This window comes from Pelophylax lessonae (genome assembly GCF_965119305.1).
Source record: "Pelophylax lessonae genome assembly, chromosome: 10".
In the NCBI taxonomy this organism is placed as follows: Eukaryota; Metazoa; Chordata; class Amphibia; order Anura; family Ranidae; genus Pelophylax; species Pelophylax lessonae.
The window spans coordinates 183,896,829-183,918,283 of NC_138777.1; the positions used below are offsets into that span (position 1 = coordinate 183,896,829).

At 50.0% G+C, this 21,455-nt stretch overlaps 1 protein-coding gene across 1 annotated transcript in view; it reads right to left on the bottom strand.

The window, feature by feature from the left end:
- GCSH (glycine cleavage system protein H) overlaps positions 1 to 20,715 on the bottom strand; it is a 33,930-nt gene extending 13,215 nt beyond the window's left edge. The window contains exon 1 of the mRNA XM_082269979.1: positions 20,570 to 20,715. Coding sequence (XP_082126105.1) covers positions 20,570 to 20,681 — 112 coding nt within the window. The 5' untranslated portion in view covers positions 20,682 to 20,715. The remainder of the gene's footprint in view (positions 1 to 20,569) is intronic.
- Positions 20,716 to 21,455: the final 740 nt, after the last annotated feature.

Consider the following 21,455-nt stretch of genomic DNA (forward strand, 5'->3'; position numbering starts at 1 on the left):
GAAACGCTGCGACTTAGGCTGAAGCCAGTTTGTATGCGCCCTCGTGAGAGGTTTAACTCGCAGGCCAGCCCACGTCCAGTGGTGCTATGTCGCAGCCGACCTAGCGCAGAGAGCTGCGGTCTGCACGCACTTGCTGGCCGGACTGGGGAGGCCCTAAGGATCTAGGTTATCCAGTTAGTCGCTCAGTCCGGCAGCTGATAGTAGATTCTCTCAAAATAATAAAAAGGAAAAAATTGTCAGGACGAGAGATGCCAGCAAGGAACTAGGTCCTTACTCTTGACTAGGCAGAAAAAAAACTGAATACCTAGAGCAGGAAGTTGGAGTATACCCCCTGGGACTGCCTCATAGGCGTGCTCAAGCTTTTTTCTCTGCCTAGAGTCCTACTCCTGTAGGGAGCAGCATAACCCTATGGTCATGAAGCTGAAGAGCTGTGTCCGTCAATGAAGGAAAGAGAAAGTGTGGATTCTCTTCCATTTTTCTGGAGCCAAACATAAAAGATTGAGATACTTGTCCCTTTCTGTTCCTATTCAGCAGGGGTCAGTTCATGAATCCCCTGCTGAACAGAGCAGAGAAGACAAAGTCCATGTGAAAGGACCCGTAAAAGAGCTAACTAACCTCAGTCCTTGATTAGATTTTCACTGAACTGTGCTGCTTTATAGAAACAATGACTAATCTTTACCAATGAGTGGAAAACCTGCATGCATGTTTAATTGTGCTGAACTGTAATGAGTTTTAAAACATATTACCATGCATCATTTTCTTTAGGTTTTTCTTTTTACTTCCCTGCCTTTACCATGCACTGCAGTGTGTCAAGACAAGCAAGTTGTAATGCAAAAAACAAGCTGTTCTATTTTAGCACACACATGCCTTGTATGTGCAATGGGACGGCTTGGGGCAGTAAGCTGCTTCTGTTAAAAGTGGTGTCATTATAAGACAACCCTGACAGATTTTACCATAGGTTAGAACTGTCAGGACTGGCTGCAGCTAGCTGTCCCAGAGCCAGGTCCACACCATAGAATCAGTCAATCCCCACATCATGAGCAGCACCGGTCATTGTGGAGCGAATATGAGGCTGTCGAGGGAGCAACTACCGCCGATGCGAAGACACAGAAACCCAGGAACAACTAAATCGCCACAAAGTTGGATGCACAAGGGCGACCGCCAGCGAGGGCTCTACGCAGAATTCTGGCTTGCAGAGAAACATTCCCTTGCACACAGTATGTGAAAACAGCAGGGTGTTTGCATTAGGAATGCACCGATGTATCGGCTGAAATTAGGGTTATTGGAATTTTGCAAATAGAAAAAAAAAAGAAAAAAAAAAAAAAAAGCTGCCGAAAATTATGGCTACTTTCACACTGGCATAAACGCAGTGAAAACGCGTTGACGGTGCTTTTTTCATAGGTCATGTGACTCAATGGAAAGGCACGGTTTTCTTAACGGACCGAATCTGCCAAAAATGCGGCAAGCAGGATTTTTAGCATGCAAGGGAAGCACTATGAACCAGTGTGAAGACATACATAGAGTTTAAAGGGATGCATTTTTCTTGAGCTTTTCTTGTGCTTTTTTTTTTTTATTTAACCGCCAAAGCGCTTCAAAAACTGCTCAGTGTTTTCGGTTTTAGTCCAGAATTTTCATTTTGGTGCACCACTAGTTTGCATGTAACCACTTATCCAGTTTATATGGGGTTGGGGCTTTTCTGCTGCAGCTAATCAGCCAACCTGTATCTGGCACACAATGCTGCTACGTCCAAAGGGAGTATTTAACCGTCTCTGAACACAGGTGCCTATTTTCCCAACTAAATGAGCCCTAAGGGTCCATTCACACTAGCGCGACTTGTCAGGCGACTTGGTCGCCTGACAAGTCGCGGTCGGTCGCTCGCCAATGAATAGTACAGGACCCGTTCTAATAGGAGCGACACAAGTTGCTCCGACTTAGAAAAAGGGTCCTGTACTACTTTGGGGCGACCTGGAGGTGACTTGCATTGACTTCAATTATATGAAGACCCTGCAAGTCGCGCCGAGGTCACGGTGCACGCTGTGCACCGCTACTTCACAGGTCGCCCCAGCAAGTCGTGTCGCGCCAGTCTGAATGGGCGCTAAGAGTTCCAGGCACAGCTTTCTATTCCTGTAATTGTGATTGCTGTTATTACTGTGGTCATATTTTATTATTCTATCATAGTTTATTTACAGCTCACACTGAACCTCTGTGGAAGGTAGCTTTACCAGGAACAATCTAAAAGCATGGTGACCGGGGGAGGGGGGCTTTGAAAGGGGGGGAAATTCAGATTCCCGTCAACTTCGCACTGCTTGTAATTGTAACAAGGTAACTTATGCTGGCCATACACTATACCAAAAATCGGCTGAAATGCAGTCATTTGGACAGTTCTTTTGTTTTTAGGCCAGTTAATGACCACAAATCGGTAATTGGTTGTGACGTTTTTGAGCCAAAAAAAAACCGAAGGACAAGTTTGGAAATTTTCTACCAAACGAGCAATAAATTTAAAAAGGTTAATGTGTTTCTCGTCTAAACTGCCGCACTAGATATATGTGAAAAAACAAAAAATTGATTCATTTATGTCATTTGAACGATTTATCGGTCATTACATGATGGCACTATCGTTTGCTCTAATGTCCGCGTGTTCCTTTTTCGATAAGGAGTTCGAACGATTTTCGTATAGTGTATGGTCAACAAAAGCATAAGAAACAAATTGTGCCAAAAATATCTATTATTATTTTTGCTGTAAAGAAAAGTAATTTAAAAAGAAGAAGTACAAACTGGTGACAGTCTCTAAATACAAGTACGGATAAAAAAAATCGAAACCAAAAATACCTTCACACAAAGAATTCCTTCGACTTTATGAACCATAACAACAGGATTAGCACAGCAGATTAAGATTTAAAAGGCAACCACCAAGGGAGGGCCCCATTCATACTGGAGCACTGCATTAGGGCCTCAGGCACACTGGCCATTCACCTTTGTGAAAGCAGAAAGCACAAGTGCACCATCCAGCCCGCTGCCTGTAAAACTCTGCAAGAGCCTGAAAGCTGATGCGGCTGGTGCACCTAGTAACGAATACCCTAAACATTATTACCACTTGGGACATTGTCCAGGCTCACCAACTTTCAGCCTGCCAGCAGCAGGGCTAGACCATGCACCTGTACCTTCTTATCCACAGGAAGACCCTGGAAGCTCATGCAAAAGGGACTACACACCCGGTGTGCATGAGGCCCAACACACATTATGTTGCATGTTATTATGCATTTATCTGAATTGGCTGACAACATGGACTGGCATCCCCCCTTCCCCCAATGCACCACAGCGTGTATTGCAGCATGCTACAATGCAGGTGCATTGTCTTAGTTGGCTGGAATGTCATTGACAAGGAACGGCACCGTAACACACTAATGTTTCTAACATGATGTGTTGCATTTGACCGCAGTGCATAGGTGTAAAGTCATTGGTGTTTTGTCAAGAAAAAAAAAAAAAAAAATCTATCGCTAAAGGGAATGTATACTCCTTTTGTATAGATTTTCTTTGTTATATTCAGGACTAAATATAAAATTGTTAAAAATATGAAAACTTTTCTATATACATGTAAATATGAAATATTTGTTATGCAGTCTTCTATTCATCCAGCAGGTGGAGCTCTAGTCTCCATTTCACATGTAAAGTAGCCTCTCTTTCTCTGTGCTGATACTATTCAACACCTGAGTATGGGGAAAAGTGTGTCTGCCCTCATTTGCCCACTGTGGTTCCTGCTGGGATGTTGCTATGGTGCCCTGGAGTGAATAGGGGTCAGCAGGAGGAACCATAGTGGTAAGCAGAGGCCATGCTATTCCACAAAGCAGAGAAGTCAGACTAGGTCAGTGGTGGTCAACTTTCTTGATATGGGAGGCCTCAAGTGCAGCCACTGATATCACCAGAGGGCTGCATAATACAATTCTGTGAATATTTATTATCAGAGACAGCAGACACACAACAGGATACAGTCAAAGACTCAAGGAAAAATGCAAGAGAGATGGTCAGAGACTGGACATAATACAGGAGAAAGTAAGAGATTGCAGACATGATACAAGAGATGGTCAGACTCTGCAGATATGCTGCAGGAGAATGTCAGGCCCCATTCACACCTGAGTGATTTTCAGCTTGTACAAAAGCTTAGCTCTGAAGTTCCAAAACACCCAACAAGCAAAAATCCATTCATTTCAATGTCCCCTATTTAAATCTTATTATACTGATGATCTGATAAATCATACCAGGGATTAGGGCTGGGCGATTTTGCCTAAAAAAAAATCTTCGATTTTTAAAGAAAAATTAGAGTTTCGATTCGATTTTTTTTTTCAATGCACTTAAAAAATGACTGCAGACATCAGATACAGTGTCAAAAGTGCAACTTTATTGCTAGGATTGTCCTCAAGAGTTAAAATGCGTAGAATCCCAAAACAAAAAGTAAATGAGGCTCTGGTTACGCAGGGCGGGGGCTGGCTCATATCGCGCTATGGTAATGCACAAGGACTGTGTGGAATGAGGGGCGCTGAGCGGGGAGGGAAGGCTCACAGGAGGAGAGCTCACACCTGTGTGGAGGACTGAGGAGAAGCGCTGTACAGGTGTGGCTAGTCTCTGTACAGGTATAACCCCGCCTCCCCTCAGACGCACCGCCCGCTTCCTCTCCCGGCAGCTGACGTCACATCCAGGCCTGGTGGTGGCCGCTAATTGGCTCGTTCCTCGTAGACTGAGCAGAGATGGCAGCGGCGGTGGTCCGGTTACTGGGGAGTTCTCGGTGTGTTGTGGCCGATTCCCGGGCCTGGCTGTGCGGTTTGCAGCGGACTAGGAGCTGGCTGGAGCCCAGGGCGGCCCGCCTCTACAGGTAAGTGTCCCGCATGAAGGCCATGGGGGCCCCTGAGTGACCTCTAGTGTGTGTGTACTGTCGGTTATGCAGGGCGGGGGCTGGATCATATCGCGCTATGGTAACGCACAAGGACGAAACGCAGAAAAGTCTGAAAAAACTATTGTAGCAAAAAACTCGAGTTTGCAAAATAAAAATCCTTTTACACTACAAAATCGATAAAATCGTTTTGCCCAGCCCTACCAGGGATCGACCGATTATCTGCAACACCGATATATCAGCGGCTGATATGCACTTTCCCCAATATATCGGAATCGGCACCTGAGGTTACCGATATTTTGGGAAAGTGCTTGTACCGGAGTGAAGGCTGCAGCTAGTGGCATCACCCCGGGGTGCCGGTGTCCATATCCGACGGTTGGCTGACTTGTAATGACAACCGATGCGGCCGAGAAGCCGCTCGGCTGTGATTACAAGGAGCGGAAGGGGACGCGCCCCCCCCCATCCCGCCGCCTTCCGCAGCTTGCCTGGGTCTCCCATCCCACCAGGAGACCCAGGCATCCTACCTCCACCGCCGCCGAAAAGAAGACCCGATCAAAGCCTCATTCGGCTCTGATCAGGTCTCCATGTAAAAAACCCGGAAGTGATGTCATGACATCTCTTCCAGGTACTCGGCGCCAAATTAAAAAAACTGACAGCATTCAAAACAACAAAACTTGGCGTTTTGAATGCTTTTCAGTGCCGAGGAGGGGCTTGGTACTTCACAAGGAGCACCTTTGTAAAAAAGAAAATAAAAAAACATTTTTTTTTACATGTCTGAAAATATCGGCCGATACCGATATCCGATGACAAAAATATCGGTATTAAAAAAACTATATTGGTCGATCACTAATCCATACGCTCAAGTGTGAAAGGAGCCTCAGAGACTGTGAACGGGTTACAGGAGTTGTTGGAAACTGGAGACAGGCTCAGGAGACAGCCATAGACTGGAGACATTACATGAAGCTGCAAGAAATCACTACTGTAATTTGGACACACCGATTAATTCCTGCAGTGCCAATGGACTCCACAGGTTGGGCTTCAAGAGAGATATTTTAGAGCATTGGCCACCAGACAGGTAAGCATGAAGCTGCTTCATTCACAGGTTTTTTTTTTTATACTGCTTGGGTTTCCTATCCAACCCCCACATCCTGCTTAAAAAAAAAAAAAAAAAACACACTAAAAAAACAATAGATTGTTTCTCTGTTCCCCTCTCTAATTTAGAAGCCAAAGTTTGCAGATTTAGGGTCCTTTCACACGGACGCTCCGTATGTCCGTTTTTCATCCCATTTTTTTGCAGATGAAAAAACGGACATAATGCATGTCAATGGGATTGCGGATGTCAGAGGATGACCATCCGCTGACATCCGATTTGCGTCCTTTCCTATCAGTTCCGTTTTTTTTTGGAACGGAAGAGAACCCTATTTTTCTTCCGTTTTAAAAAAACGGAATGGACGCAAAAACGGATGTCAGCGGTGTCATCTGCAATCCCATTGACATACATTATTAATCTCTGTTTATCATCCGCAAACGGACATACGGACCGTGCCGGAGCGGATCAAAAAACAGTCCGCCCCGTGTGAAAGGACCCTTAGGCTCCATTATCACCAATGCAGTTTGTTTTCGTGCATTTCTGCAGTGCTTTTTGAATTTTTACAGCGATTTTGCCGCAATATGCGTTAATGCTTTTTTTTGGGAGAAATGTTGTTGGGCAGATTAAAAAAACATAAACCGCTGCAAAATCACAGCAAAATCGCGATTAAAAAATGCACTACATGCAGCTTCTCCAATGAAGTCTTTTGATCCAAAAAAAGTTTTGCCTTTAAAAAAGTCCCTGACCCTTTCCAAAAACGCAAAGGCACAAAAATGCATACATTTGAACGCGTTAGATAAGACCCCATGTTAAAAATAATGTTCTGCATTTCTGCCAAAAGCATGAAAAGGCATTGGTATAAATGAAGTTTAAAAGCTCCCTGGATTTTTGACAGTCCTAATGCACACTTGTAGACTTCAGAAAGTAGATTTTAACCTCTCTGGCGGTCTAATTATGTCAGAATTTTTGTGCTAAAAGCGGTACTTTGTTTTACATGGAAATACGTTTTATATTTTAGGCCTGTAATTGTTAGGAATAACTCACTTAAATCTGTCCAAACAAGAGTCTAGTAGACGTCTATCCCAGGAATGATAAAGTTTGAAACACGAAATCACAAATTAAAATGTCATCAAATTCTTCATTGTTTTGGAAGTGGAGATATTTCATTATGAGGGAGAATCTGGACTCTGACATGACCGTGCCAAAGAATGGAGTGGCAAGTAATGTATTGGTTGTCCAATAGCACTTCTGCAGGGGTTTCCCCACCACTCCCTGAAGAATTATTAGGCCCAGAAATTTCCAAATGTCATCTTTGGTCAGTGGTTCCCACTTTCTGCATCTTGCATCTAGCCAATTGTTGCTCTTTGTACCGGTTTGTCTCGGTAACTATTTTTTCAATAACCTCATTGGTCAGAAATAATTGTAGGTACACCAAGGGGTTGTCATGGTCAACGTCAACTTTCATACCAGATGCTCCAGTAAATGGGAATCTTGGGGTTGCTGCCTGATCCATACTGCAGTCAATAGAGCACCAAGTCCGCACATCGCTGGGCTCAGTCGCAGAGTCGTCGCTGTTGTCATTTTTAATACACGATGACGAATTTTCCCTTGAATCGCTATTGCTCAGTTCTTCAAATAATTCCGATTCACCGTCGATGTTTTCCAGTTCGTCCAAAAGCGCTTTTGAGCTAAAAACGCTTTTTGGACGCCATGGATGTTCTCAATTTTCCAGGCACAAAGAGCCGCAAAAAGTACAGGCAGGGCACTGGAAAAGACACTAGGTGAAAACCTGTGCTGAAATGGCATGATACAAAATTGTAATCCTAACAGATTACACTGTATCTTGTAATTTGTTTTTTATTTTTATCTCCTGCCGGTTCCACCCCCTGCATCTCGGCGCTCGCAGGGAAGGGAACCGGAAGAAGGTGCTGGCATCGGCCAAGCACACAGCGAGAGGACAGCGGGAGGATGGCTACAGGACGGCGGGAATCGCAGCAGAAAGCAAGTTTGATTGTGGGGTAATCCCGAGTGTAGCTCGGGGTTACCGCTTTTGGCACTTTATATTAACCCCGAGTCACACTTGGGAATACAGCCAGAGAGGTTAAGCACTTCTTTGATTAGCTGACCCTACATTTTTTAATTTTACCCAATAAGAACATGTAGACCAGTCACCGCACTATGCTTAGCCTTACGTCACACTTTTTCAAATGCAAACATACTAAAGTTCATCAACCAGACGGGTATAAAGGACAAATGACAGATGTGACAAGGCCTGAGGAATCCCTCACGTCTGTATATGCCGGTGTACTCTGCTACACAGCAGACTCTGCACATTAGAGACTATGAAGAAAGTTAATTATTTAATACTGAATATCTGTTTCTGTTAAATTCATAACAGTTTAACCATTTTATTTGTGTTCAAAGGAAACACAGCTGATAACTACAGTAAGCACGAGGGGCAGAATTGCTTACAGTGCATGGAAAGATGGAATGCCAGTCAGCTTATTGACAAGTTTACAGATAAACATTTCCAGCAACTTTAGGAAGAACTCCTGCAATCAGTAAGGCCAGTTTCACACAACTGCAGCCGCGAGTTTGTGCCTGGGGTCTGATGAATGTCTGTTCAATGGTTCAGGCGCGATTCAGGTCCAAATTCGCACCTGAACTGGACCCAAACAAGCACCAAACTGCGGCTGCCCCGGACCTGTGTGAACCAGCTCCATAGAGAGCCAGTCACGCTTGCCTGTAATGCGAATCGGATGCAATTCACAAATGCGTGAACCCAGCCTTACATAACAGAATAACTGTGCCAGTGAGCAATGATAAACTGGTCCACTATACTTCAACATAAGTAAAACCTATGCAGCCTGCCATTGCTACCCTCCCCTTAACCACTTGTCGACCGCTCACTCGAGCTCTACTGCGGCAAAGTGGTTAGTTCCCGTCCAGCGAAGTAGACCTACGTCGCTGGACTCCTCCCCTTGTGGGCGGAGGCTCGCTCCTGCTGTATTCAGTCACAGCGGGAGTCGGCCAGGGGAGAAGCGGCGGCGACCGCCGCTGCTCTTCCCCGATCGTCGGGGAATCGAGTTTGGAGATCCGCCCGCTTGTATAAACAAAGCGGGCGGAATCTCCTAAGTGACAGACAGTGACAAATTGCAGGGTTCAGCAAAGCTGAACCTGCGATCTGTCCCTGTGTCACTCAGTCACCTCCCCCCACACACATTAGTAAGCACCAGGCATACAGTAACCCCTCCCTCTCCAATAAAATTAACCCCTTCCCTGCCAATGTCATTTTTACAGTAACAGTGCATATTTATAGCACTGATTACTGTATTAATGTCACTGGTACCCACAAATGTGTCAAAAATGTCAGTCAAGGGTCCGATCTCTCCGCCGCAATGTCGCAGTCCCGCAAAAAAAAAAAAAAAAAAGCAGATCACCGTCATTACTCGTTAAAAAAAAAACGCCAAAAATGACAGAAATCTTTCTGGACGTAAGACGGCAAAATCCTCCGGTGGTAAAGTGGTTAAAATGCCATTCACTTGGCCGTCATCTGAAGCTAAACTTAAAGTGGTTCTAAAGTCAGAAGGTTTATTTTCATGCATTCTATGCATCAACATAAAAAAACTACTGTGTGAAAAAGCCCCCCTAATACTTACCCGAGCCCTATCTCTATCCAGTAGGGATGCACCGAAATGAAAATTCTGGGCTGAAACAGAAACCGAAAATTCAGGATGCCCTAAGCCGAAACTGACTTTTTTACACCAAATTATTTTAAAATAGATTTTTATAGTGCATTAGGGAACAAAAGAGAGATATTGGAGAAAATGAGGGGATGCCTGGGATGCTAGAGAGGGACTCGTCTCAGCAGTGCCATAAAACAAAAATTCTGTCTGGAAGAGAAAGATAAGAAACAGGGAGAGAATACAGAGACAGATCTGTAGTTTCATGAAAGGGAAAAGTCAATATACTTACCTCTCCAGCAGCTCGCATTCTTCATTCCAGCACTGCAGCCTCCATCAGTCTCTTCAACATTAGACGGTTGGATGCCCGTGTCCCCTGCCACTCACTGTGGGCCCTCTCTATGTCACTGCTGTAGAGTATGGGGGTCCTAGGAAGGAGCCACAGTGGACAGCAGAGGACACAGGCATCAGACATTCCAGGGAGCGCCAATGCCAAAGGATCCTAAAGAGGCTGCAGCACAGTAACTAAGAGAAGTTAGGAGACGCAGATCACTGTGAAAGACAGACAGGGTTTCTTAAAAGTCCCACTCTGGACAAAATAAAACCCCTTTCCTCCTCTCCACACTGCATGGTTTGTTTGTCCTTCCCTGGTAAACCAAGTCATACCCAAGCCCCCTATCTAGTTCCCTTGCAGCTGTTTCTAGGTGTGGGGACCTCTAATCCAGCTGTAGATGCTCTATTGCAATCAACGGTTCCCTTTGCGGTGATGTCCTTTCTCCTCTAAATACTGAGAGGACGCCACCAGTGGACAGCCAATAGGAAGTCTCCATGTCACACAGGCTCAGCCGAATGTAAACAGAAGAGGAGAGAAGACTCTGGACCCCGCAGTGTCACATGACTGCAGTTTGAGGCAAGTAAAAAGGGCATTTAGAGAAGTTTATTTTTTTTATGCAGCACTCAGAGTGGGCGATCTTTTTCCCATAGATAGGCTTTAAAGAATAATTCCAGCCATCGGCATGTTATGCATAGTCAGAGTGGTCCAAAGTGGACCAATGTAACATGTATATAAACATACCTGGTTGATGCCGCTGGAAGCTGAACATTACTGATGTAGACACCACTCCAGGGATCTCCACTTGCTTCCAGGACCTGTGCTGAGTGGCCGGCCTGATGCCTTCTGAATACAGGAGGTTGGATGCTCAGTACCGATGCCTTTTAGAGAATGCTTTGCATTTCTGAATCAGTCAGAAAACAAATCATTTTCTTAATGCTGCCCATGCTGAGCAGCCGACCCCCTGTGTCGAAGAGCAGCCTCTCATCACGGGACCCGGAAGCAACAAGGAGTATTGGCATCTACTTTAGGCATTTCCAGCTTCCGGGGGCTTTAACCAGGTGTGTCATTTACACAGTGACATTGGTCCAAATTAGACCAGTGTATGTAAAACATGCTGATGCAGAAATTATTCTTTAAGTGATAAGACGGTAATACCTTTGAGAATTTCAAATATAAATGGTTTCCAGCTGGACTGCAAAGATTAAACATTAAACTGTGTCTAAAACAAATCTTACATTCTTATGTTTGCCTGAAGCTTTTTCAAGTCCGTGCAATGAACACCTAAAATGTATTTCCTTCAGTCTCTATTCTATAGTCAGACTTGCAATAAACTTTCAGAAGTATGCCCGACATACCAAGATTTAAGTACACTGTCTGAAGCCTACACACCCCAATACCATATGAGAAATATTTTAGGAGCTTGATTTTGGAGAGTGTGCCTGTAGTGTAGAACAGTCAGTGAAAGGATAGTGTGAAACAGACAGGTGCATTCTATCAGAGCAGAGGAAGGAGAATGTATCTGACAGCTGCAGTCTGATTGGATGCTTTGAACAACTCCCACATTATCCCTTTCCTCCTCAGTTATGGAATGCCCCAGCAGAACAGCTGTGTCACATACATGGGACGTTGCATAAAAAGGATTAGTTGTCACATGCAGGAGATTCAAGTTATTTTGTTTAGTATGAAGCAACAGTGATGCACAGTAAAGTTTACATTCAATAAATGGCTCAGTGGTTGTCACTTCTGTCTTGCAGCACTGAGGTCCAAATCCCAACCAGGATACTTCCTGCATTAAGTTTGCATGTTCTTCCTGTGCTTGTCTGGGGTTTAACCACTTACTGACCGCCCGCCGCAGATATACTGCGGCAGGCTGGCTCGGTTGCGCGAACTGCTGTACCTGTACGGCGGTTCAAGGGAGCGCTCCTGGGAGGTGAGCATGCGCCACCCGAGGCACGGGCCCACCCTCCACTAGGCAGCAGGGATGCCAATCCACGGGGCCAGCGACCGCAACTGCCTCCGAGCACCCACGATCGCTCCCCGCTGAGAGAGAACGACGGTCTGCTGTTGTAAACACAGCAGACTGTTGTGCTCTCTGAAATGATCACAGAGTGCCTGTGATCCTCCTATTAAGGATCACAGGTCTCTGTGTTCATTTCACAAGTCCCTCCCCCATACAGTTAGAAAACACCCCCTAGGCTCACACCCTAACCCTTTGCTCACCCCTGGGTTAACCCCTTCCCTGCCAGTGTCATTACAGTAACAGTGCATATTTTTAGCACTGATTACTGTAGTAATGTCACTGGTCCCCCCAAAAATGTCAGCTAGGGGTCCGATCTGTCCACCGCAATGTCGCAGTCCTGCAAAATAAAAAATAAATAGGTCGCTGATCGCGCCATTACTAGTAAAAAAATAAAAATAAAAATGCCAAATCTTTCCCCTAGTTAGTAGAACGAGATAACTTTTGCGCAAACCAATCAATACGCTTATTGGGATTTTTTTTTAACAAAAATATGTAGCAGAATACACATTGGCTTAAAACGATGAAAACATTTGATTGTTACATTTTTTTTTTTTGGGAATGTTATATAGCAGAAAGTGAAATATATATATATTTTTTTTCAGAATTGTCGCTCTTTTCTTGTCTATAGCGCAAAAAAAAAAAAAAAAAAAAAAAAAAAAAAATCGCACAGGTGATTAAATACCACCAAAAGAAAGCTATTCGAGGGAAAAAAAAAAGGCATCCAATTTTATTTGGTTAGTGTCACACGACTGCACAAAAGTCAGTTAAAGTAACGCAGTGCCGATTAAAAAAAAATGGCCTGGTCATTAAGGGGGAAAATCTTCCGGTCCAGAAGTAGTTAAGATACATTATTAATTTAGTTTATTTCAGCATGAAATGGAGCTTAGTTCTGTAGCATGAGGCTGTATATTCTGCAATTTTTACATTTTTGGTAAACTCATTCTATGAATCCAAGCTCTATAAGCTGAGATAACATGCACCACATTGATGCAGTCACACAATTTCACAGTAACCATGCGATAAAACAAAGTTAAGGAATATCCTTTATCCCATTGTTTTGCAAATCTATGTACACTACAAACTGTATCATTGAATTGGTTCTGATGTCGCTGTGTTACTAAACTGACAGCTTATCATTCTAAATAGGAAACCTTCATTTTGTTTACAAATATTAAAAATTCTAACTACCAGCAAGAATGAGTCCTTATATTTAAAGAGCCCCTGTCATTTCAGATCCATCATGACAGCACCTGTTAGCGGGCATTCACTCACCTGCTGCTCACTGCCGCATCACCAGCCTTCCATTAACCACTTTACGTCCACTCACAGTAATATTACTGCGGCAGAGTGGCTCGTTATCGTCTGACGACGTAGTATTAACGTCGTCAGACACTCCCCCTTCTGGGCGGCGCTTGCGTGCCGCCGGAGGCTCGCTCCCGCTGTTTTCATTCACAGCGGGAGTCGGGCCAGGGGAGGAGCAGCGGTGATCGCCGCTGGTCTGCCCCGATCACCGGGGATCTAGTGTGGAGATCCGCCCGCCTGTGTAAACACAAGCGGATGGATCTCCATAGTGACAGGGAGTGACAGATCGGACTGTTCAGCATAGCTGGACATCCGATCTGTCCATGACTCACTCAGTCACCTCCCCCCCCCCACACGTCAGTAAGCACCAGGCATACATTAACCCCTCCCTCTCCAATAAAATTAACCCCTTCCCTGCCAGTGTCATTTTTACAGTAACAGTGCATATATATAGCACTGATTACTGCAGTAATGTCACTGGTACCCCCAAAAGTGTCAAAAATGTCAGTCAAGGGTCCGATCTGTCCGCCGCAATGTCGCAGTCCCACAAAAAAAAAAATCGCAGATCGCCGCCATTACGCGTTAAAAAAAAACACCAAAAATGACAGAAATCTTTCCCTTTGTTAGTAAACGCAATAACTTTTGCGCAAACCAATCAAAATACGCTTATTGCGATTTTTTTTACCAAACATAGGTAGCAGAAAACAAATTGGCCAAAATTTTTTTAAAAAATTGGTTTTTACATCTTTTTTGGGGGGAATTTCATACAAAAAAAATGTTAAAAATATTGTTATTTTTTCAAAATAAATGCTATTTTTTTGTTTATAGCGCAAAAAGTAAAAATCGCACAGGTGATCAAATACCACCAAAAGAAAGCTCTGTTTGTGTGAAAAAAAAAAAGGATGTAAATTTCGTTTGGGTACGGCGTCGCACAACCGCGCAATTGTCAGTTGAAGTCACACAGTGCCGAATCGCAAAAAGTGGCCTGGACGGAAGACAGCAAAATCCTCCGGTGGTAAAGTGGTTAAAGTAAATGGGACAGCCAGGGAGTCAACAGCCGGTCAGGAGGACAGAGATGACAGTTGCTTTTTAAAAATGATTTAAATCAAATCCACCCTGGTGGTGTATGTAAAAGAAAACAGATCAGGCCACCTTCTTCCATTGCTCCATTTCTGATGTCCACTGTAAGCACTTTTGGCTGTGGAGATGGGTTGGTATGGGCACCCTGACCAGTCTGCAGCCCCATACACAACAAACTGCAATGAACATTTTTTCAACATCTTCAGGGACAACATGTTTACTTGCTGCTCAATATATCTTATTGACTTTCAGGTGCCATGGTAACAAGATATTCAATGTTATTCACTTTACCTGTCAGTGGTCATAATGGTATGGCTGATCGATGTATAGTGATAGTCCTGGAGAGCTCTGTGGTGTGAAGAGTGAATGAGCTGTGCGACCTACAGGGGGGAGCCCCCGGGGCCTCTGTGCGACCTACAGGGGGGAGCCCCCGGGGCCTCTGTGCGACCTACAGGGGGGAGCCCCCGGGGCCTCTGTGCGACCTACAGGGGGGAGCCCCCGGGGCCTCTGTGCGACCTACAGGGGGGAGCCCCCGGGGCCTCTGTGCGACCTACAGGGGGGAGCCCCCGGGGCCTCTGTGCGACCTACAGGGGGGAGCCCCCGGGGCCTCTGTGCGACATACAGGGGGGAGCCCCCGGGGCCTCTGTGCGACCTACAGGGGGGAGCCCCCGGGGCCTCTGTGCGACATACAGGGGGGAGCCCCCGGGGCCTCTGTGCGACCTACAGGGGGGAGCCCCCGGGGCCTCTGTGCGACCTACAGGGGGGAGCCCCCGGGGCCTCTGTACTCTAGCCACTCCCCCGGGGGAAGAGACACTCCCACTTAGGGGTAGGGACTGGATCAGTACATCACTACATAAACCAAGGAGAAAGCCATGACACAGTGGCTCTGAGGAAGAGGCTGGGCCTCGAAACGCGTCAGCCGTCAACTCATCAGTTATGAACGATTGTATGGACTACACCCGGACGTTTGAGCAATTGAGCTTGATATGATTTATTTTATCTACGTCTGTGAGTAGCCATTTTTTAATGTTACTTTAATAAAGCCTTCTATTGAGGATAATGCGCTAGGTCGGTGCGCCCTTTTTTGTTTCTTTGCCTCTGTGCGACCTACAGGGGGGAGCCCCAGGGGCCTCTGTGCGACCTACAGGGGGGAGCCCCAGGGGCCTCTGTGCGACCTACAGGGGGGAGCCCCAGGGGCCTCTGTGCGACCTACAGGGGGGAGCCCCAGGCCTCCCTGTGGTGTATGCAGTGAAAAGTAATGGCTCTGGAGGTCTGTCATGGGATGAATTAAAGTGGAACTTTAGTCAAAAAATTAAAAAGTGTTACTAAACCCAGGACCCTGCATTCACTATATCTGGTCTCCCACAGTACACAGAACATGGAAATGCAATTGTTTTAGTAAATATAAACTGCAAAATACCTTTTCTCATCAGCAGTATATAGCAGTCTTGTGACTTCCATCAGTGCTTGGCTAAAGTTTGTAGGAGGAGTTTTTTTATACTGCACTGACTGTCCTATCAGGATGCAGGACCCCTGCCCCCCGGTCTGGACAGTGCTGACTGGCCCTGTGCTGATCATATGCATTCTGCAACCCCCCCCCCCCCACCCAAAAAAATACTCTCTAGCAATAAACAAACAGAGCATGTGCAGAGGGACTCCAAAGGCTCTGTGTTATCAGGAGATGGATTGGGGACAGTGGAAGCAGGGGAGGATCAGAGAAGACAGGATTAACCACTTACCGACTGCCCGCCTCAGTTTTGCGTCGGTCCCTTGATGCTAAATTTGAAAACGGCGGGCGATCGGCTTTCAGATAAGGGTGGTCCCAGCGGCAGATTCGCTGCGAGATCACGCTTACGGTGCGGCAGAAGAGGAAACCCCCCCCCCTTCCCACCGCATCCCGGCCTTTTTCCCCGCTTACCGGACCCGCCGGCAGCGGGGAAAACGATACGATCCCGAATCCTCAGACAGGAGACAGGAAGTCGAGTGAGGGCAAGATGGCCCTTGACTCTATAGTCTTGGAGGAGCGGAGCGACCCCAAACATCGTTGCCTAGCAACCAGTTTAAAGGGCTGTTTTTTTTCTCAACGTTTTTTTTTCTTTTTTAGAGCACACCCCCCCATATGTATGGGGGGGGGGGGTGCAGTGAAGGAGCGGTGTAGCGGTGTATCGGGGGGGGGTGCAGTGAAGGAGCGGTGTATGGGGGGGGTGCAGTGAAGGAGCGGTGTATGGGGGGGGGTGCAGTGAAGGAGCGGTGTATGGGGGGGGGTGCAGTGAAGGAGCGGTGTATGGGGGGGGGGGGTGCAGTGAAGGAGCGGTGTATGGGGGGGGGGGGGGTGCAGTGAAGGAGCGGTGTATGGGGGGGTGCAGTGAAGGAGCGGTGTATGGGGGGGGTGCAGTGAAGGAGCGGTGTATGGGGGGGGGTGCAGTGAAGGAGCGGTGTATGGGGGGGGTGCAGTGAAGGAGCGGTGTATGGGGGGGGGGTGCAGTGAAGGAGCGGTGTATGGGGGGGGGGTGCAGTGAAGGAGCGGTGTATGGGGGGGTGCAGTGAAGGAGCGGTGTATGGGGGGGGGGGGTGCAGTGAAGGAGCGGTGTATGGGGGGGGGGGTGCAGTGAAGGAGCGGTGTATGGGGGGGGGGTGCAGTGAAGGAGCGGTGTATGGGGGGGGGGTGCAGTGAAGGAGCGGTGTATGGGGGGGGGGTGCAGTGAAGGAGCGGTGTATGGGGGGGTGCAGTGAAGGAGCGGTGTATGGGGGGGGGGTGCAGTGAAGGAGCGGTGTATGGGGGGGGTGCAGTGAAGGAGCGGTGTATGGGGGGGGGGGGTGCAGTGAAGGAGCTGTGTATGGGGGGGGGGGGTGTAGTGAAGGAGCTGTGTATGGGGGGGGTGCAGTGAAGGAGCTGTGTATGGGGGGGGTGCAGTGAAGGAGCTGTGTATGGGGGGGGGGGGGTGCAGTGAAGGAGCGGTGTATGGGGGGGGGGTGCAGTGAAGGAGCGGTGTATGGGGGGGGGTGCAGTGAAGGAGCGGTGTATGGGGGGGGGGGGGTGCAGTGAAGGAGCGGTGTATGGGGGGGGTGCAGTGAAGGAGCGGTGTATGGGGGGGTGCAGTGAAGGAGCGGTGTATGGGGGGGGGTGCAGTGAAGGAGCGGTGTATGGGGGGGGGGTGCAGTGAAGGAGCGGTGTATGGGGGGGGGGTGCAGTGAAGGAGCGGTGTATGGGGGGGGGGTGCAGTGAAGGAGCGGTGTATGGGGGGGGGGGTGCAGTGAAGGAGCGGTGTATGGGGGGGGGGGGTGCAGTGAAGGAGCGGTGTATGGGGGGGGGGGTGCAGTGAAGGAGCGGTGTATGGGGGGGGGGTGCAGTGAAGGAGCGGTGTATGGGGGGGGTGCAGTGAGGGAGCTGTGCATGGGGGGGGTGCAGTGAAGGAGCTGTGTATGGGGGGGGGGTGCAGTGAAGGAGCTGTGTATGGGGGGGGGGGTGCAGTGAAGGAGCTGTGTATGGGGGGGGGGGTGCAGTGAAGGAGCGGTGTATGGGGGGGGTGCAGTGAAGGAGCGGTGTATGGGGGGGGTGCAGTGAAGGAGCGGTGTATGGGGGGGGTGCAGTGAAGGAGCGGTGTATGGGGGGGGGGGGGTGCAGTGAAGGAGCGGTGTATGGGGGGGGTGCAGTGAAGGAGCGGTGTATGGGGGGGGGTGCAGTGAAGGAGCTGTGTATGGGGGGGGGTGCAGTGAAGGAGCGGTGTATGGGGGGGGGGGTGCAGTGAAGGAGCGGTGTATGGGGGGGGGTGCAGTGAAGGAGCGGTGTATGGGGGGGGGGGGGTGCAGTGAAGGAGCGGTGTATGGGGGGGGGGGGTGCAGTGAAGGAGCGGTGTATGGGGGGTGCAGTGAAGGAGCGGTGTATGGGGGGGGGTGCAGTGAAGGAGCGGTGTATGGGGTGCAGTGAAGGAGCGGTGTATGGGGGGGGGGTGCAGTGAAGGAGCGGTGTATGGGGGGGGGGGTGCAGTGAAGGAGCGGTGTATGGGGGGGGGGGTGCAGTGAAGGAGCGGTGTATGGGGGGGGGGGTGCAGTGAAGGAGCGGTGTATGGGGGGGGGGGGTGCAGTGAAGGAGCGGTGTATGGGGGGGGGGGGTGCAGTGAAGGAGCGGTGTATGGGGGGGGTGCAGTGAGGGAGCTGTGCATGGGGGGGGTGCAGTGAAGGAGCTGTGTATGGGGGGGGGGGGTGCAGTGAAGGAGCTGTGTATGGGGGGGGGGTGCAGTGAAGGAGCTGTGTATGGGGGGGGGTGCAGTGAAGGAGCGGTGTATGGGGGGGTGCAGTGAAGGAGCGGTGTATGGGGGGGGTGCAGTGAAGGAGCGGTGTATGGGGGGGGTGCAGTGAAGGAGCGGTGTATGGGGGGGGTGCAGTGAAGGAGCGGTGTATGGGGGGGGTGCAGTGAAGGAGCGGTGTATGGGGGGGGGGGTGCAGTGAAGGAGCGGTGTATGGGGGGGGGGTGCAGTGAAGGAGCGGTGTATGGGGGGGGGGTGCAGTGAAGGAGCGGTGTATGGGGGGGTGCAGTGAAGGAGCGGTGTATGGGGGGGGGGGGGGTGCAGTGAAGGAGCGGTGTATGGGGGGGGGGTGCAGTGAAGGAGCGGTGTATGGGGGGGGGTGCAGTGAAGGAGCGGTGTATGGGGGGGGGGTGCAGTGAAGGAGCGGTGTATGGGGGGGGTGCAGTGAAGGAGCGGTGTATGGGGGGGGGGGGTGCAGTGAAGGAGCGGTGTATGGGGGGGGGTGCAGTGAAGGAGCGGTGTATGGGGGGGGGGGTGCAGTGAAGGAGCGGTGTATGGGGGGGGGTGCAGTGAAGGAGCGGTGTATGGGGGGGGGGGTGCAGTGAAGGAGCGGTGTATGGGGGGGGGGTGCAGTGAAGGAGCGGTGTATGGGGGGGGGTGCAGTGAAGGAGCGGTGTATGGGGGGGGGGTGCAGTGAAGGAGCGGTGTATGGGGGGGGGGGGGTGCAGTGAAGGAGCGGTGTATGGGGGGGGGGGGTGCAGTGAAGGAGCGGTGTATGGGGGGGTGCAGTGAAGGAGCGGTGTATGGGGGGGGGGGTGCAGTGAAGGAGCGGTGTATGGGGGGGGGGGTGCAGTGAAGGAGCGGTGTATGGGGGGGGGTGCAGTGAAGGAGCGGTGTATGGGGGGGGGGGGTGCAGTGAAGGAGCGGTGTATGGGGGGGGGTGCAGTGAAGGAGCGGTGTATGGGGGGGGGGTGCAGTGAAGGAGCGGTGTATGGGGGGGTGCAGTGAAGGAGCGGTGTATGGGGGGGGGGGGGTGCAGTGAAGGAGCGGTGTATGGGGGGGGGGGTGCAGTGAAGGAGCGGTGTATGGGGGGGGGTGCAGTGAAGGAGCGGTGTATGGGGGGGTGCAGTGAAGGAGCGGTGTATGGGGGGGGGGGGTGCAGTGAAGGAGCGGTGTATGGGGGGGGGGGTGCAGTGAAGGAGCGGTGTATGGGGGGGGGGTGCAGTGAAGGAGCGGTGTATGGGGGGGGGGGTGCAGTGAAGGAGCGGTGTATGGGGGGGTGCAGTGAAGGAGCGGTGTATGGGGGGGGTGCAGTGAAGGAGCGGTGTATGGGGGGGGGGGGGGTGCAGTGAAGGAGCGGTGTATGGGGGGGGGGGTGCAGTGAAGGAGCGGTGTATGGGGGGGGGTGCAGTGAAGGAGCGGTGTATGGGGGGGGGGGTGCAGTGAAGGAGCGGTGTATGGGGGGGTGCAGTGAAGGAGCGGTGTATGGGGGGGGGTGCAGTGAAGGAGCGGTGTATGGGGGGGGGTGCAGTGAAGGAGCGGTGTATGGGGGGGGGTGCAGTGAAGGAGCGGTGTATGGGGGGGGGGTGCAGTGAAGGAGCGGTGTGTCCTGAGTGAGGTGAATGTAGTGAAGGTGGTGTGAAGTGAAGGCACTGTGTCCTGAGTGAGGAGTGTAGTGGAGGAGCTGTGTATGGGGTGGAGGAGCTGTGTGTCCTGAGTGGGGTGAAGGAGCTGTGTATGAGGTGAATGTAGTGGATGAGCTGTGTATGAGGTGAATGTAGTGGATGAGCTGTGTATGGGGTGGAGGAGCTGTGTGCTCGGAGTGAGTCCTCCTGTACGGTGTCGGTGTGTGGCCTCAGGCTGGTATAGTTGGGACATTTCCCACACACTGCCCATGATAAGAGGCCGGGTCTCGGAAGGACACTTACCGGCCAGCAGGCGGGCGGCGTTGCTCAGCAGTCTGGCGGGACAGCCCCTCCAGGGGACGAGCCTGGCGGCAGCGCTCACACTCCTCAGCCCGCTCAGCACTCTCATCGCCATCTTCCACAGCGCGCGCCCCCACTCCGGCCGCCACAGCGCGGGCACAGCGTCCTCCGAGAACACAGCTCTGCGCATGCGCCGCGGGCAGCGGAGTCTGGGACGGGGTGTAATGTTATGTAATAAAGATAAACGCATTCCTTTGCATGTCCGTGTGTCTCTAAGTTCTATATATCTCCCGACAGTCAGTCTGGCAGCAACTTCACTAAGGCGGGTGACAGCTTTTCCCAGGGTTGTCACCCTGTAGTTTGTAGTTCTAACAGGTCTGCTTCATAGTGAAGTGTTCTGTCAGGATAAATATGGGGGCTGCCATTACTGCTTGGGGTGTTAAAGGCGCAGGCTCCAGTAGTGATATGAAGTAAACATTCAGGACATGCACCTGTCCATTTAAAGCAGAGTTCCACTTCCGCTCTTTTTCTTCCTCCCCCCTCCGGTGCCACATTTGCCACCTTTCAGGGAGGGCGGGGGGAACGGGTACCTGTTTTTGACGGCACCCTTCCCCACTTCCAGGACACGTGACCGTGGCCCCCGTCCCAGAAGTTCGGCCCCCTCCTCCTTCCCCTGCCGCTGAGCCAATAGAAATGTGCAGCGTGCTTCGCGCATGCACAGTAGGGACCCAGTCGTGGAAACATCGGCTGCGGTGCCGACATCGCTGGACTCCAGGACAGGTAAGTGTGCTAATATTAATCACTTTACCGCTGCTCACTGGAGCTCTACTTCGGCAAAGTTGCTCGATAACGGGTCTACGTCGCCAGACACTCCCCTCTCTCGCGCCGC